The following is a 17,365-nucleotide window of genomic DNA, read 5'->3' on the forward strand; positions in this document are numbered from 1 at the left end:
TGAGAGAGTTTGGGAGTGAGTCAGTTGTAATAATGCACCGAAACCACCGCTCCCTCTCAACATCCAGGCCCCACAGAACTTTCCATGGTTTACCCCAGACGCTTCACATGCTGTGGTTCAATCCATTGACAGCACGTCGACCCTGATATATCACATCATTCCAATTCACTCTATTCCTTGCACGCCTTTCACCCTCCTGCATCTTCGGGCCCCGATCACTCAAAATCTTTTTCACTCCATCTTTCCACCTCCAATTTGGTCTCCCACTTCTCGTTCCCTCCACCTCCGACACATATATCCTCTTGGTCAATCTTTCCTCACTCATTCTCTCCATGTGCCCAAACCATTCCAAAACACCCTCTTCTGCTCTCTGAACCACGCTCTTTTTATTTCCACACATCTCTCTTACCCTTACGTTACTTACTCGATCAAACCACCTCACACCACACATTGTCCTCAAACATCTCATTTCCAGCACATCCACCCTCCTGCGCACAACTCTATCCATAGCCCACGCCTCGCAACCATACAACATTGTTGGAACCACTATTCCTTCAAACATACCCATTTTTGCTTTCCGAGATAATGTTCTCGACTTCCACACATTCTTCGAGGCTCTCAGGATTTTCGCCCGCTCCCCCACCCTATGATCCACTTCCGCTTCCATGGTTCCATCCGCTGCCAGATCCACTCCCAGATATCTAAAACACTTTACTTCCTCCAGTTTTTCTCCATTCAAAGTTACCTCCCAATTGACTTGACCCTCAACCCTACTGTACCTAATAACCTTGCTCTTATTCACATTTACTCTTAACTTTCTTCTTTCACACACTTTACCAAACTCAGTCACCAGCTTCTGCAGTTTCTCACATGAATCAGCCACCAGCGCTGTATCATCAGCGAACAACAACTGACTCACTTCCCAAGCTCTCTCATCCACAACAGACTTCATACTTGCCCCTCTTTCCAAAACTCTTGCATTCACCTCCCTAACAACCCCATCCATAAACAAATTAAACAACCATGGAGACATCACACACCCCTGCCGCAAACCTACATTCTCTGAGAACCAATCACTTTCCTCTCTTCCTACATGTGCACATGCCTTACATCCTCGATAAAAACTTTTCACTGCTTCTAACAACTTGCCTCCCACACCATATATTCTTAATGCCTTCCACAGAGCATCTCTATCAACTCTATCATATGCCTTCTCCAGATCCATAAATGCTACATACAAATCCATTTGCTTTTCTAAGTATTTCTGACATACATTCTTCAAAGCAAACACCTGATCCACACATCCTTTACCACTTCTGAAACCACACTGCTCTTCCCCAATCTGATGCTCTGTACATGCCTTCACCCTCTCAATCAATACCCTCCCATATAATTTACCAGGATTACTCAACAAACTTATACCTCTGAAATTTGAGCACTCACTCTTATCCCCTTTGCCTTTGTACAATGGCACTATGCACGCATTCCGCCAATCCTCAAGCACCTCACCATGAGTCATACATACATTAAATAACCTTACCAACCAGTCAATAATACAGTCACCCCCTTTTTTAATAAATTCCACTGCAATACCATCCAAACCTGCTGCCTTGCCGGCTTTCATCTTCCGCAAAGCTTTTACTACCTCTAATACTCACTCCATCTCCTTCTCACATCACCACTACTTGTTATCACCTTCCCATTTGCGCCCTTCACTGAAGTTCCCATTTGCTCCCTTGTCTTACGCACTTTATTTACCTCCTTCCAGAACATCTTTTTATTCTCCCCAAAATTTAATGATACTCTCTCACCCCAACTCTCATTTGCACTCTTTTTCACCTCTTGCACCTTTCTCTTGACTTCCTGTCTCTTTCTTTTATACATCTCCCACTCAATTGCATTTTTTCCCTGCAAAAATCGTCCAAATGCCTCTCTCTTCTCTTTCACTAATAATCTTACGTCTTCGTCCCACCACTCACTACCCTTTCTAATCAACCCACCTCCCATTCTTCTCATGCCACAAGCATCTTTTGCCCAATCCATCACTGATTCCCTAAATACATCCCATTCCTCCCCCACTCCCCTTACTTCCATTGTTCTCACCTTTTTCCATTCTGTACTCAGTCTCTCCTGGTACTTCCTCATACAAGTCTCCTTCCCAAGCTCACTTACTCTCACCACTCTTCACCCCAACATTCACTCTTCTTTTCTGAAAACCCATACAAATCTTCACCTTAGCCTCCACAAGATAATGATCAGACATCCCTCCAGTTACACCTCTCAGCAGATTAACATCCAAAAGTCTCTCTTTCACGCGCCTGTCAATTAACACGTAATCCAGTAACGCTCTCTGGCCATCTCTCCTACTTACATACGTATACTTATGTATATCTCGCTTTTTAAACCAGGTATTCCCAATCACCAGTCCTTTTTCAGCACATTAATCTACAAGCTCTTCACCATTTCCATTTACAACACTGAACACCCCATGTATACCAATTATTCCCTCAACTGCCACATTACTCACCTTTGCATTCAAATCACCCATCACTATAACCCGGTCTTGTGCATCAAAACCACTAACACACTCATTCAGCTGCTCCCAAAACACTTGCCTCTCATGATCTTTCTTCTCATGCCCAGGTGCATATGCACCAATAATCACCCATTTCTCTCCATCAACTTTCAGTTTTACCCATATTAATTGAGAATTTACTTTCTTACATTCTATCACATACTCCCACAACTCCTGATTAAGGAGTACTGCTACTCCTTCCCTTGCTCTTGTCCTCTCACTAACCCCTGACTTTACTCCCAAGACATTCCCAAACCACTCTTCCCCTTTACCCATGAGCTTCGTTTCACTCAGAGCCAAAACATCCAGGATCCTTTCCTCAAACATACTACCTATCTCTCCTTTTTTCACATCTTGGTTACATCCACACACATTTAGACACCCCAGTCTGAGCCTTCGAGGAGGATGAGCACTCCCCGTGTGACTCCTTCTGTTTCCCATTTTAGAAAGTTAAAAAAAAGAAAATACAAGGAGGGGAGGATATCTGGCCCCCCGCTCCTGTCCCCTCTAGTCGCCTTCTACGACACGCGAGGAATGTGTGGGAAGTATTCTTTCACCCCTATCCCCAGGGATAATATACATATATATGCATACATACATACATACACATACATACGCACATATACACACACACACATATACATATATACATATATATACATATATTGGGGAAGAGCAGTGTGGTTTCAGAAGTGGTAGAGGATGTGTGGATCAGGTGTTTGCTTTGAAGAATGTATGTCAGAAATACTTAGAAAAGCAAATGGATTTGTATGTAGCATTTATGGATCTGGAGAAGGCGTATGATAGAGTTGATAGAGATGCTCTGTGGAAGGTATTAAGAATATATGGTGTGGGAGGCAAGTTGTTAGAAGCAGTGAAAAGTTTTTATCGAGGATTTAAGGCATGTGTACGTGTAGGAAGAGAGGAAAGTGATTGGTTCTCAGTGAATGTAGGTTTGCGGCAGGGGTGTGTGATGTCTCCATGGTTGTTTAATTTGTTTATGGATGGGGTTGTTAGGGAGGTGAATGCAAGAGTTTTGGAAAGAGGGGCAAGTATGAAGTCTGTTGTGGATGAGAGAGCTTGGGAAGTGAGTCAGTTGTTGTTCGCTGATGATACATCGCTGGTGACTGATTCATGTGAGAAACTGCAGAAGCTGGTGACTGAGTTTGGTAAAGTGTGTGAAAGAAGAAAGTTAAGAGTAAATGTGAATAAGAGCAAGGTTATTAGGTTCAGTAGGGTTGAGGGTCAAGTCAATTGGGAGGTAACTCTGAATGGAGAAAAACTGGAGGAAGTAAAGTGTTTTAGATATCTGGGAGTGGATCTGGCAGCGAATGGAACCATGGAAGTGGAAGTGGATCATAGGGTGGGGGAGGGGGCGAAAATCCTGGGATCCTTGAAGAATGTGTGGAAGTCGAGAACATTATCTCAGAAAGCAAAAATGGGTATGTTTGAAGGAATAGTGGTTCCAACAATGTTGTATGGTTGCGAGACGTGGACTATGGATAGAGTTGTGCGCAGGAGGATGGATGTGCTGGAAATGAGATGTTTGAGGACAATGTGTGGTGTGAGGTGGTTTGATCGAGTAAGTAACGTAAGGGTAAGAGAGATGTGTGGAAATAAAAAGAGCGTGGTTGAGAGAGCAGAAGAGTGTGTTTTGAAATGGTTTGGGCAGATGGAGAGAATGAGTGAGGAAAGATTGACCAAGAGGATATATGTGTCGGAGGTGGAGGGAACGAGGAGAAGAGGGAGACCAAATTGGAGGTGGAAAGATGGAGTGAAAAAGATTTTGTGTGATCGGGGCCTGAACATGCAGGAGGGTGAAAGGAGGGCAAAGAATAGAGTGAATTGGAGCGATGTGGTATACCGGGGTTGACGTGCTGTCAGTGGATTGAATCAAGGCATGTGTATGGGGGTGGGTTGGGCCATTTCTTTCGTCTGTTTCCTTGCGCTACCTCGCAAACGCGGGAGACAGCGACAAAGCAAAAAAAAAAAAAAAAAGGTAGATAGATAGATAGATATTAGCATATCCAAAACTAATTGAAATGAAAGAAAGATGTATTGATTTTTAAAGCAGGCTGCCCTACTTGAGAAACCCAGGATGCAAGGCAATAGTCATATAACTCTTAGGATTTTGTGCGCTTCTGGTAGTTATTAGTAGTCATGTCCATGACATCAGCTAAGTGGCAGATGCTGTTTTGCTGAAGATATCCTTATTGAACAAGCATTTTGTGTGCATGTTTCAGTTGTTCATGAAGGGTGATTAAGGGCTATTGCCTTTTCACCAATTTTGAGGGAGCATGCTGATTTGTGACTTTAGTATTCCATGGGAATCTATGCTCTTTAGACAGACTATGAGGAGAGAAAATACAGATGAACAACGATAATGATGTGTGGATTAAATTGTTGTAGAGTGGTGCATTTTTCATGTATATGTAGAAGACAGTGATTATATTTTAGAGTATAATGCTTAAAATTATGAAGGTATCTAAAACATTTCGTAATACTGGGTTTTGAGATGAAGAGGGTAAGATATTGAGATATACTCTAAAAAGAAACTAGGAACACTGAAACAGTGGATGGAAAAGGTTTTGCCTAAAAAGAGTTCTGAAATGAATAAGTGAGATATGAAGCAAGTTTATAAGAAGACTAGCATATAGGCTTTATAGTACAGGAGCTAGGTAAGATGTGCTTGATATTGCAGGTCTTAGAGGTCAGATGGAGGACTACAGTATGAAAGATTGGTATAAGGGGAAAGTTTATGTATTTGAGTGGTTTTGAGTCGCTGAGTGTCTGATGTGTTTGGCAGAAGGTGACTAGTTACCTCATTTGAGGCTAGTGGTAGAGCTGATAATAATATTGACTATAATGTCTTCCTCTTTGACAGCTTTTGATTTTTTGTTTATATTTTCATTATCATGCTTTTATTTATGTTCTCACTTTATTCAATTTATTTTTAAAAGAATGATTAATTACTGTTCCAGGACAATCAGCCATCAACTTAAGGGACCTCAATATTACTTGCACAGATCGCCAAGAGGACATCATTATTAATATGTCAGCTATCAGTAAGGATGAAGATGGCCATGTTCTGACTGGCCCTTGGAAGGAGAAGAGGATCACATGCTCTGTACCAGGTAGTAACAGCTATGATCATGTTCCTGGCATTTCTGTTAAACCACATATAATAATTGTTCAGCTTCCACCAAGCAATCGATACCACACAGTTCTCAGCCTTCTAAGAGTTCCGTACTTTGTCAAGCAACAGAATCCAATACCAGATCTCAACAGTATGGGACATGATCCTCTGTGGAAAGTAGGTTCAGGGGAGATAAGCATGGATGATAGTGAACATATAGCAACAGGTACAGTTAGTAGATGGCATCCACTCATAGGTAATAGACTTAATGAGCAACAGTGGTTTCAGAGAAATAATGGTGAACAACCGATTATGAGTAGTGGTATTCAAAGAGAACCTTGGGTTGATAGCAGTAGTAGGAGGCAGCCTCCTTATTATGGGATTAGGATAGATGGACATGGTGAGCAGCAGCAGAACAATAATCACAATACTGGCAGATGGACAACAGTCAGAGAAAATTTAAATCCCTCTGTATTAAATGGGAATGACATGCTAGAACCTTTGCATGTGGCTGAATTTGGTAACACAGATGTATTTGAAAGCAGTAGAGAAATCTTGACTCCGCCAAGAGATAGTGCACAGGCTTCTACATCATCAGTTGCAAAATCACCCCAGTATAGTGTGCAGTCTTCTGTAGTCTCAGTTGATGGAGCTTCAGATGGCAATAGTGAGTCATCTGCATTTCCAGCTTATTTGCATGGTCATGAGAATAAAGTACTTATAAATAAAGGTTCACATTACCAAGAAGGGCACAATACTGAAGGACAGCCCATTCCATATGATCACAAAGATGGTTTTCCTGTAGAAGGACAGAAAGCTTTAGAACAAGTTGAAAGGCATTATTTTCAGCCAAGTTGTCCTATATTTAAGCTAATTAGAGAAAAAAAAGTGGAGATTCGTTTTAACACTTCCAATGACAATTTTGAATTAAATATAAAAGGTCAGGGAGGTTTTTATGATTTTCTTCAGAGTATTTACCATCATTCACATGTTCATGATGATTTGTCAGATAGGGTTGAGAGTGAGCCTATATTGACAGAAGTAGGCATGAATGATGTTTCACGTAGTGATAATGACACAGATGTTCTGGACACTTATTCTGAGCTAAAGGAAAATAGTACTGCTACAAGGGAACAAGAAAAGACAGTTCTTAGTACTTTTGCAAGTCCTGAAAAACCTTTCCTACATGCTGTAGAAGAAACAACTCACAAGCCTATTCTTCATCAGGATTCAGCTACAGACACCTCTTATTTTGCAAGCATGGAAAATGAGGCAGAAAAATCCAGTAATCCAGATTTTCCAGCATAATTGGAACAAATAAATGACAGTGTTTAGGATGATACAAGACAAAGCTCAGAACCCCATGCATAACATAAGTAATGCTAAAGATGTAGTAGTACAGCAAGAAAGGAGAATGAATATAACAGAATCTGTTAGAAATACAGAAGGGACTGAGGTGTTCATTGAGGGAACTCGTTCACATAGACTCCACCTTTAGTTCTGTTCCAAGTTTTGCAGAGTAGTCAGATTTCTGATTTGGATCTTCTTCAAGGTTGGATTTCTTCAGGAAATGCTGATGTAAGTCAGAAGTTTCAGGTGAAGATTGGCCATTGCAGACTAGCTAGACCTATCTTGTCTGTCTCTATCTCTGATGCCCCGTTCCCCCTGAAACTCATCAAAGGGGCTGCCACAGCAAAAGAGTCTCATGTTATCCTTGTCCTTACATGCCTCCCTTGCATACACCATTCCACACATTCCTCCCCCATTTCCCATTTGTCTCCCTCCAATAGTCTTCCACTCTATTTGCTCCATTGGACCAGCCACTGGAAAGTCTCCGGAGTCAGCACTAGGCGATGACATTGGAAGTGTAGTTGAGGATAAGGGAAACATGATGGAACGGAGGGTATGGTTTTATCAAAGAAAGATGAAAACAGACTCATAGAAACTCCCAACCTAGAGAATGTCACCTTTTTTGTAGGAATAATGGGTTTATTTAATGGCAGTGTTAAGAACATTATTTCACACGTAACTAATAGACATGTTGCTTCAGTGGCTTATTGTAAAGAATCTCCTGAAAAGAAGAATGAATTTCCACTTGACAGCAATGACTGTATAGAACCTCATGCATTGTTTCATTTTACCAGTTGAAAAAATCGCCTGGACACAAGCATGATGTAAGGACTAAGCCTATGGGTCAACATACTCACAAAACCAAAGTCTAACAACAGTGAACTTGAGTCAGATTGTTCATATGTTGTAATGAAGGCCCAAAATATCAAGATTCTTTTTAACCTTGCAGAGGATGCAGGGTTTGAATTTAATGTTCAAGGAAATGATGGTTACTATGAAGTGAAAAAATTCCATCTGTCTATATCTCTGATGCTTCCACCTGGAATGCCCTCATCTCTGACACTTATTCCCACCTGGAACTCTCTCATTTAATTGGCCATGAGTAGAGTCTCTCCATAACTGGAAGTCTTTCATGGTTCAGATGTGGTGGTATATAACATAAAAATAGATAATGATGAAAGGGAACCTTTACTCTCAAATGCTCTGATGCCTGAGGTTGTTGAAAATACAGAAAGTTATGTAGCCACAGTTGGTCTTTGTTGAGTAATTCTGCTTTTAAAAAGGAAAGACTCTGATAAAGGTAGGAATATAGTTACTAATACTTCACCTACAGGATATAGCAGAGATGCTGTATTTTATTTGGAGATTTACAATCTCAAATGGCAGTTTAGAAGCAAATGAGAGCAATGTGACCCCTACTCCAGAAATTTCTAACCCAGAAAAAAGATGAAAGGGAAGATTCTGCCACTTTGGTTTCATATGTAGTAGATTAGATGTAATGAAAATCCAAATGTTACGATGAATTTTGAGCCCAATATTAAAATGAATTATAAAAAACTGGAAAAGGATCAGCCCTCACATTTGGTAATATATGTTTGAGGGAAGGAACCTGGATGTTTTGGCTCTGAGTGAAACGAAGCTCGGTGGTAAAGGGGAAGAGTGGTTTGGGAATGTCTTAGAATGTCTTAGGAGTAAAGTCAGGGGTTGGTGAGAGGACAAGAGCAAAGGAAGGAGTAGCATTACTCCTGAAGCAGGAGTTGTGGGAGTATGTAATAGAGTATAAGAAAGTAAACTCTAGACTGATATGGGTAAAACTGAAAGTGGATGGAGAGAGGTGGGTGATTATTGGTGCCTATGCACCTGGTCATGAGAAGGAAGATCATGAGAGGCAAGTATTTTGGGAGCAGCTGAGTGAGTGTGTTAGCAGCTTTGATGTACGTGACCAGGTTATAGTGATGGGTGATTTGAATGCAAAGGTAAGTAATGTGGCAGTTGAGGGTATGAACAGTGTACATGGGGTGTTCAGTGTTGTAAATGGAAATGGTAAAGAGCTTGTAGATTTGTGTGCTGAAAAAGGACTGGTGATTGGCAATACCTGGCTTAAAAAGAGATATACATAAGTATATGTGTATGTAAGTAGGAAAGATGGCCGGAAAGCATTATTGGATTATGTGTTAATTGATAGGCGTGTGAAAGAGACTATTGGATGCTAATATGCAGAGAGAGGCTGCTGGAGGGATGTCTGATCATTATCTTGTGGAGGTAAAGTGAAGATTTGTAGAGGTTTTCAGTAAAGAAGAGAGGATGTTGGGGTGAAGAGGGTGGTGAGATTAAGTGAGCTTGGGAAGGAGACTTGTGTGGGGAAGTACCAGGAGAGACTGAGTACAGAATGGAAAAAGGTGAGAACAATGGAAGTAAGGGGAGTGGGGGAGGAATGGGATGTATTTAGGGAAGCAGTGATGGCTTGTGCAAAAGATACTTGTGGTATGAGAAAGGTTGGAGGTGGGCAGATTAGAAAGGGTAGTGAGTGGTGGCATGAAGAAGTAAGGTTGTTAGTGAAAGAGAAGAGAGAGGCATTTGGACAGTTTTGGCAGGGAAGTAGTGTGAATGACTGGGAGATGTATGAAAGAAAGCGGCAAGAGGTCAAGAGAAAGGTGCAAGAGGTGAAAAAGAGGGCAAATGAGAGCTGGGGTGAGAGAGTATCATTAAATTTTAGGAAGAATGAGAATATGTTTTGGAAGGAGGTAAATAAAGTGCGTAAGACAAGAGAACAAATGGGAACATCGATGAAGGGGGCAAACGGGGAGGTGATAACAAGTAGTGGTGAAGCGAGGAGAAGGTTTGTTTAATGTGTTTGATGATAGAGTGGCAGATATAGAGTATTTTGGTCGAGGTGGTATGCGAAGTGAGATGGGCTGGGAGAATGGTTTAGAAAATAGAGAAGTAGTGAAAGCTTTGTGGGAGATGAAAGCTGGCAAGGTGGCGGGTTTGGATGGTATTACCGTGGAATTTATAAAAAAAGGGGAACTGAGTTGTTGATTGGTTGCTAAGGGTATTCAGTGTAAGTATGGTTCATGATGAAGTGCCTGAGGATTGACAGAATGCATGCATAGTGCCATTGTACAAAGGCAAAGGGGATAAAGGTGAGTGCTCAAATTTCAGAGGCATAAGTTTGTTGAGTATTCCTGGGAAATTATATGGAGGGCGTTGATTGAGAGGGTAAAGACATGTATAGAGCATCAGATTGGGGAAGAGCAGTGTGGTTTCAGAAGTGGTAGAGGATGTGTAGATCAGGTGTGTGCTTTGAAGAATGTATGTGAGAAATACTTCAAAAAAGCAGATGGATTTGTATGTAGCATTTATGGATCTGGAGAAGGCATATGACAGAGTTGATAGAGATGCTTTGTGGTAGGTATTACGAGTATATGGTGTGGGAGGTAAGTTGCTAGAAGCAGTGAAAAGTTTTTACCTAGGATGTAAGGCATGTGTATGTGTGTATGTGTAGGAAGAGAGGAAAGTGATTGGTTCCCAGTGAATGTTGGTTTGTGGCAGGGGTGCATCAGTCTCCATGGTTGTTTACTTTACTTATGGATGAGGTTGTTAGGGAGGTGAATGCAAGAGTTTTGGAGAGAGGGGCAAGTCTGTTGTGGATGAGAGGGCTTGGGAAGTGAGTTGTTGTTTGCTGATGATAGAGCACTGGTGGCTGATTCATGTGAGAAACTGCAGAAGCTGATGACTGAGTTTGGTAAAGTGTGTGAAAGAAGAAACTTGAGAGTAAATGTGCATAAAAGCAGGGTTATTAGGTTGAGTAGGGTTGAGGGACAAGTTAATTGAGAGGTAAGTTTGAATGGAGAAAAATTGGTGGAAGTGAAGTGTTTTAGATATCTGGGAGTGGATTTGGCAGTGGATGGAACCATGGAAGTGGAAGTGATTCACAGGGTGGGGGAGGGGGCGAAGGTTTTAGGAGTGTTGAAGAATGTGTGGAAGGTGAGAACATTATCTCGGAGAACAAAAATGGGTATGTTTGAAGGAATAGAGGTTCCAACAATGTTATATAGTTGCGAGGCATGGGCTATATATAGGGTTGTGCAGAGGAGAGTGGTATGTTGGAAATTAAGTGTTTTAGGACAATATGTGGTGTGAGGTGGTTTGAATGAGTAATTAATGAAAGAGTAAGGGAGATGTGTGGAAATAGAAAAAAGTGTGGTTGAGAGAGCAGAAGAGGGTGTATTGAAATGGTTTGGTCACATGGAGAGAATGAGTGAGGAAAGATTAACAAAGAGGATATATGTTTCAGAGGTGAAGGGAAGAAGGAGAAGTAGGAGACCAAATTGGAGGTGGAAGGATGGAGTGAAAAAGATTTTGAGTGATCGGGGCCTGAACATGCAGGAGGGTGAAAGGCGTGCAAGGAATATTGTGAATTGGAAAGATGCGGTGTACCGGGGTGGACATACAGTAATTGGATTGAACCAGGGCATGTGGGGGGATGCTATTTCATGTGTGGTGGGGTGGCCATGGGAATGGATGAAGACAGCAAGTATGAATATGTACATGTGTATATATGTATATGTCTGTGTATGTATATATATGTATACTTTGAAATATATAAGTTTGTGTATGTGTGTGTGTGGGCATTTATGTATATACATGTGAGTGGGTTGGGCCATTCTTTCATCTGTTTCCTTGTGCTACTTCGCTTATGTGGGAGACGAAGATTAGGCATGATGAAAAAAATAACCATGATTAAAAAATACTTCGTAAGGTGAAAGGTTTTGCAGTTCCATATGATCTGTTAGAAGGGTATGATTTCATGCCAGCCACATCTTTCCAATAAATATTAGGTAATCAACTTACTAAATGGCAAGATTCAGAGATTTTAATGGCTGATAGCTCACTGTTGTGGAAAAGTGATCTGGCAACTAATTCTCATACTCTTCCCACACATGGTGTTGAACAAACTTTAATAACTGAAAGTGTGTGATCAGTAAATGTAGTGCCTGTTTTTCCAGTTATCATGCAAGGAACAAAAGGGATGTTGAATGAAATGAAGTATACAGAAATGAAGTCGGGTATATTCGTTGTTCAAAAATATTTCTAAGAAAAAATAACTTTGCCCCCTATCATTTCCCTCTTAAAGCATTGTCAGAAGTCTGAGCATGGGATCATATAAGGGATCAAAGTATGATTTATGGGGAATACTTGAAACATGGTAGATATTTGCAAGTGGTCACACTGCAAGCAAGACTTGCTTCAAATTAGTCCATTATTGCCATGATCCTGCATGGAGTGCAAAGTTGAAGCTACAGGAACCCAATGAAAGGGGTCCTGAGGATGTATGATGATAAACTGAACCTGGAGTTTTTATCTTTTAAGTTTAATGAAAATTGACTGAAAATGAACTAGCTCAGATGTGTCAGAAGCATTAGGATGTGTTTGGATCATATGATACATGTGGAGATGTGTTTAGAGTTTAGATGTCAGTATTCAAGCCCAGGTAGCTAGTTTTGAGAAGTCTTCCATGATAGCATTAACACCTTGTGGATGAAGCTTTCAAAAACCACAGGAGTGTTTCACCAGCAAGCTGATCAATAGTTGAAAATTACTTGCCAGTTTTATCATGTATTATTGATGTGATGAATGTTTTGAGCTGATGGTGATAATCCATTTATTTAAAGAAAACTTTCTCTGAGCAGTTACTTCCTATGATTACATTTAATGGGATTTTTCCATTAGGCAGGGCTAGTGCATAGATATTCAACTGAACAATATTTTCTAAGTTAGTAGTTCATGCTTTTTATGATGCATAGATATTTAAATTCTCATTTTCCATATATGATGATAATATTCTTTATTTGGAAATTAGAGATTGTACCAATTTTTTGTGGAACAGGATGTAGAGGGAGGAATAGATACTTAGGTTATATAAAGCCGTGTTTGCATAAGGACCAGATTTTGAATTACTGTATTTTAAACTGCTTGGGACATTTCAAAGCATACACTTTGATGGACTGTTTTACAGTATTCAGAAAACAATGCTGATTTATGAGACTTTTAGTAGGAGTGCTTTCTTTTGGTGGTGGAAAAATTTCTCGATTTTGTTTATGTTGCATATTAATTGCACAAGAGAATTTTGATGTACAGTAGTTGTATGATAGGTTCTTATATTGATATGAGGTTTTGAACCATTTTGGCAAAAGGATAACTGCAGCAGGTGTTTCACTTAGTTGTTCCATTTATATTTGTAGAGAACATTTATACTTTTCTAGGGAATTCTTATTTGCTATATTCATAATATTTTTACTCTTTATCTAATGTTCTTGTTTTTTTATATAGCCTTTCAAAACATGTATTTTCATATTTGAGCCAGATATCACCATTGTGCAAAATATGAGTATCTTAATGTTATTGATTCAGAAAGTCATCTGTCTTGGTGTTCTCTTAAAATTTACATCAAGGCTTTTTTAAGTAAAAGATAGTGTACATTTACAGTTTTTGCAGTTTCTTTGCTTTTGTTTCATGTGTAATCCTATATGTATCCAAATGATTTTGGTTATGAATTATGAATAGAACTTGCAAGATATTATTCATGGTAGTTTAGGCTAATCATAAAATATGAACACCCTTTGCTGTTTATCTTAGAATGAACCCTCATCTGTTGTCAAATCACTCTCCTAGTTATTTTTGGGTTTGGTGTGAATTTGGATGAGTGAGAGACAAATAATAATCGCCCTTCTAACAGTAAGGTTAAAAGAACTTTTTTTTCAAGCATTAGTTGTGTTCATCATGATATTACACTCTTTAGGTGTAATATGGGAAAGATGGATTACTCATTGCAAACTATCATGAATACCTCTGAAGAATGTAAGACTTTTTTTAGATGCCTTTTATATGCCTCCTGGTTGTGTTATAATTCGAAACATATGATCCTCAAATGAAATATAATTTAGAAATTAGGCATTTTTGATATATATATACACTTTATTTCCATACATAAGTTGTTAAGAAACTTGCATATGTTATATACAGTAATAGGGGATGATCTTTTGATGATAAGTTGGAGCTGTACCTTACTAGATGACTTTACCAGCATAGCAGAAGTATCAGTTTAGTAATGACTAAACATTCATGAGTTTAAGCAAAAGGTAAAGGTCTTTAGGGTCTGGTTGTGGAAGGTGGGAAATGAAGCCATATCTTCATCTCTTCCTAGTACTACCTCACTAACTTGGGGAATAGTTTTCTTATATGAATTTTATTTTTCTTGGGCATATATTGTATTTGGTGGTATAAAATTAAGTAGATATAGAAATGAATAGATGTCATCTGATTTTGAAAACTCTGTTGTGATAAGTGCTTCTTATAATTGATGTAGAAGGTAGGTATGTCAGTATTTTTCTATGTTTATGACACCAAAACTTTAGGTACCCTTGTGCTGCATCTCCTTGGGTAGTAAGGCTCACAGTGATACCTGTGGCACCTCATCAGGGTGGTGGGTTGATGGTGGGGATGGACAGTGGTTTGACTGTGGTTACAGGGTTACCCAACCCCCCATCACCCTAACCCCTTTAAGAATATATGCTTAAAGGCACATCTGCCCTCTGAAGGTGGGCCTAACTGTCTCCACTTATAGGTTGGGTAGACAGCGAGTGTTAATGTTTTTGTCAAAATTTGTTTTCAGTATTTTATTTTCAAGCCACTGTGACATTTCTTCATTCATTTATATGTACAGTAAGTTTTTAGGTATCATAACACATAGTTGTCTTCATTATTTTATGAACCTATACATCCATTTCATTTATAGATTGGAGGTTAATTCTTCCTTCAGATATTCATCAAACTGTCAATCATTATCATGTAGGCCCTTTCTGTACCCTGCAGTGGATAGGCTATATGAAGCATTCTGCAGATATTTCTGATATGTATTATAATTGCATGTTCAAATTTTGTGGGTTCATTTCACTTCATTAGCTACACTATATAGTTTAATTGCTGTTGTATGATCATGGATGTTGGTTTGTCTCAAAAGTGGAGCAGTTGGTGCTTGCTTTCACAAGAATTAAGAGTATGACAGAAATGAGGGCTGCCTCAGTCAGTATACACAAAAAAATGAAACTAGCTGAGAAAATCAGAAATAGAAAAACAAGTCAGAAAAAATAAAAGATGGTAAAGTTGAAGACAGCAGTCAGTAAATTGGTATGGAGGTCAAAAATTTGTGGCAGACAACAGATTGGTGTTGCTGTTTGAATATGACCAAGGAAAAGAACTCTGGGAGAAAGATAGCTCTTCCATGGACAGCTGAAATCGATTAGTCTCTTACCCTTCAGCTTATTTTTCATATGCTGACCATTAGTCTTTTTTCCCCATGTTCAGAAGTTTGAGCATCATCAGTATATTTATTATTTTAATGTTTACTGCATTAAGATTTTGTTGAGGATAGTAGGTATTTTATCTCATCATGGTCATTCATTGTAATCATAGTTTCTTCATGAAGTTAGTACAAGTTATGATGGGTTTACTATGCATTTCACTGAACATTTATTACTGACTCTAAGTCATTAGATCTTAGCAGTTTAGATGCTCTGGAGTCTGTACTTTTTCTGTTATCAGCGTGGATATCTAAAGTAATCATTATGGTAGAAAGGATGTTTGGTTTTTCTTTTTCTTGGATTTAATTTTACTGAGATTGATGAGTTGTGAAAGGTTTCTCGTCTGATGCAGTTTTATAATTTGGTTAGGTTATGAAGAATATACAGTGTGTTAGTTGCTTTTTGCTTTCTAATTAGCTTTATTTGTGCTTATGGAATTACTGATTCTTTCATAGTATCACACATGTCTTTGAAATAGATTACTGTAAAAGTCCCATGCAGTCAGATGTAGAATAGTAGAATATACAAAGTAATGAAATATTTTGTGGGAAAAGCAAAACATAACAGACTAGAATCATTCAAGATACCTTGAAAATCAAAAAAAGTACTTTGGAGAGGATGCGTAAAAAAAAGACCAGGTGAGAGTATTTGCTTACCAGAAGTGGAAAGAACAAGTGCAAGAGGGAGAAAGGAGATAGAGAGATGAAGTGAAATATGTATTGTGGTATTTTGGCTTGGAAAATTTCTAGAGTTTTAGAGAGGTGCATGGGATAGAATGACTTGGATAAGTGTGGTACATAGGGGTAATGTGCTCTCAGTGGACTGAACAAGGACATACAAACTTGTCAGAGTAAACCATGGATAGTAGGATTTGGTTTCAAGTCATTACATTTAACAACTAGAGAGAGAGAATGTGTTTAGATAAGGCCATTGTTCATTTGTCCTTGATGCTTCTTTGCTAAGGAGGGAAAAACAGGTAGGTATGTAAAAAAGTGTAATATTATTAGTCTGTTCTCAATAATGTACCTTGATTATCTTAGGAATGTTGTAAGGGCCTCAGGGCTCAGCATAGAGTATCCTTGGTTTTATTATGATTTTAGATTTAAAGTCTTTATACTTGTATCAGTATTACTTATTCATTTATTTATTATACTTAATTGCTGTTTCTCGCGTTAGTGAGGTAGCACAAGGAAGCAAACAAAAGACTGGCTGAACCCACGAACATACACACACACATACACACATGCCCATATACATACCTATACCTTTCAATACATACATATACATACACAGACATATAGATACATGCACATGTACATATTTGTACTTGCTGCCTTCATCCATTCCTGTCAACCCCCTGCCAAACAAGGTAGCGTCAGGAAAAGACAAAAAAGGCCACATTCATTCACACTCAGTCTCCAGCTGTCATGTGTAATGCACCGAAACCATGGCTTTCTTTCCACATCCAAGTCCCACAAAACTTTCCATGGTTTACTCGAGACACTTCCCATGCCCTGGTTCAATCCATTGACAGCACGTTGACCCTGGTATACCACACTGTTCCAGTTCACTCTTTTCCTTGCATGCCTTTCTCCCTCTTGCATGTTTAAGCCCCGATCACTCAAAATCTTTTTCATTCCATCCTTCCACCTCCAATTTGGTCTCCCGCTTCCCCTTGTTCCCTCCACCTCTGACACATATATCATCTTTATCAATCTTTCCTCACTCATTCTCTCCATGTGACCAAACCATTTCAACTCACCCTCTTTTGCTCTCTGAACCGCACTCTTGGGATAGGGGAGAAAGAATACTTCCCACGTATTCCCTGCGTGATGTAGAAGGCGACTAAAGGGGGCAGGAGCAGGGGGCTAGAAACCTTCCCTCTTTGTAATTTAACTTTCTAAAAGGGAAAACAGAATTGTACTAGTAACTTTATTATCC

General features: G+C 39.4%; 1 protein-coding gene across 1 annotated transcript in view; it reads left to right on the top strand.

Annotated features, from left to right (window-relative positions):
• The window catches only part of LOC139762511 (uncharacterized), an 854,543-nt gene that overhangs the window by 672,306 nt on the left and 164,872 nt on the right, over window positions 1-17,365 (top strand). Inside the window, exon 21 of the mRNA XM_071687495.1 lies at window positions 5,557-5,709. Within this exon, the coding sequence (XP_071543596.1) occupies window positions 5,557-5,709 (153 nt within the window). The remainder of the gene's footprint in view (window positions 1-5,556; window positions 5,710-17,365) is intronic.

The sequence above is a fragment of the Panulirus ornatus genome, chromosome 3 (assembly GCF_036320965.1).
Source record: "Panulirus ornatus isolate Po-2019 chromosome 3, ASM3632096v1, whole genome shotgun sequence".
Lineage (NCBI taxonomy): Eukaryota > Metazoa > Arthropoda > Malacostraca > Decapoda > Palinuridae > Panulirus > Panulirus ornatus.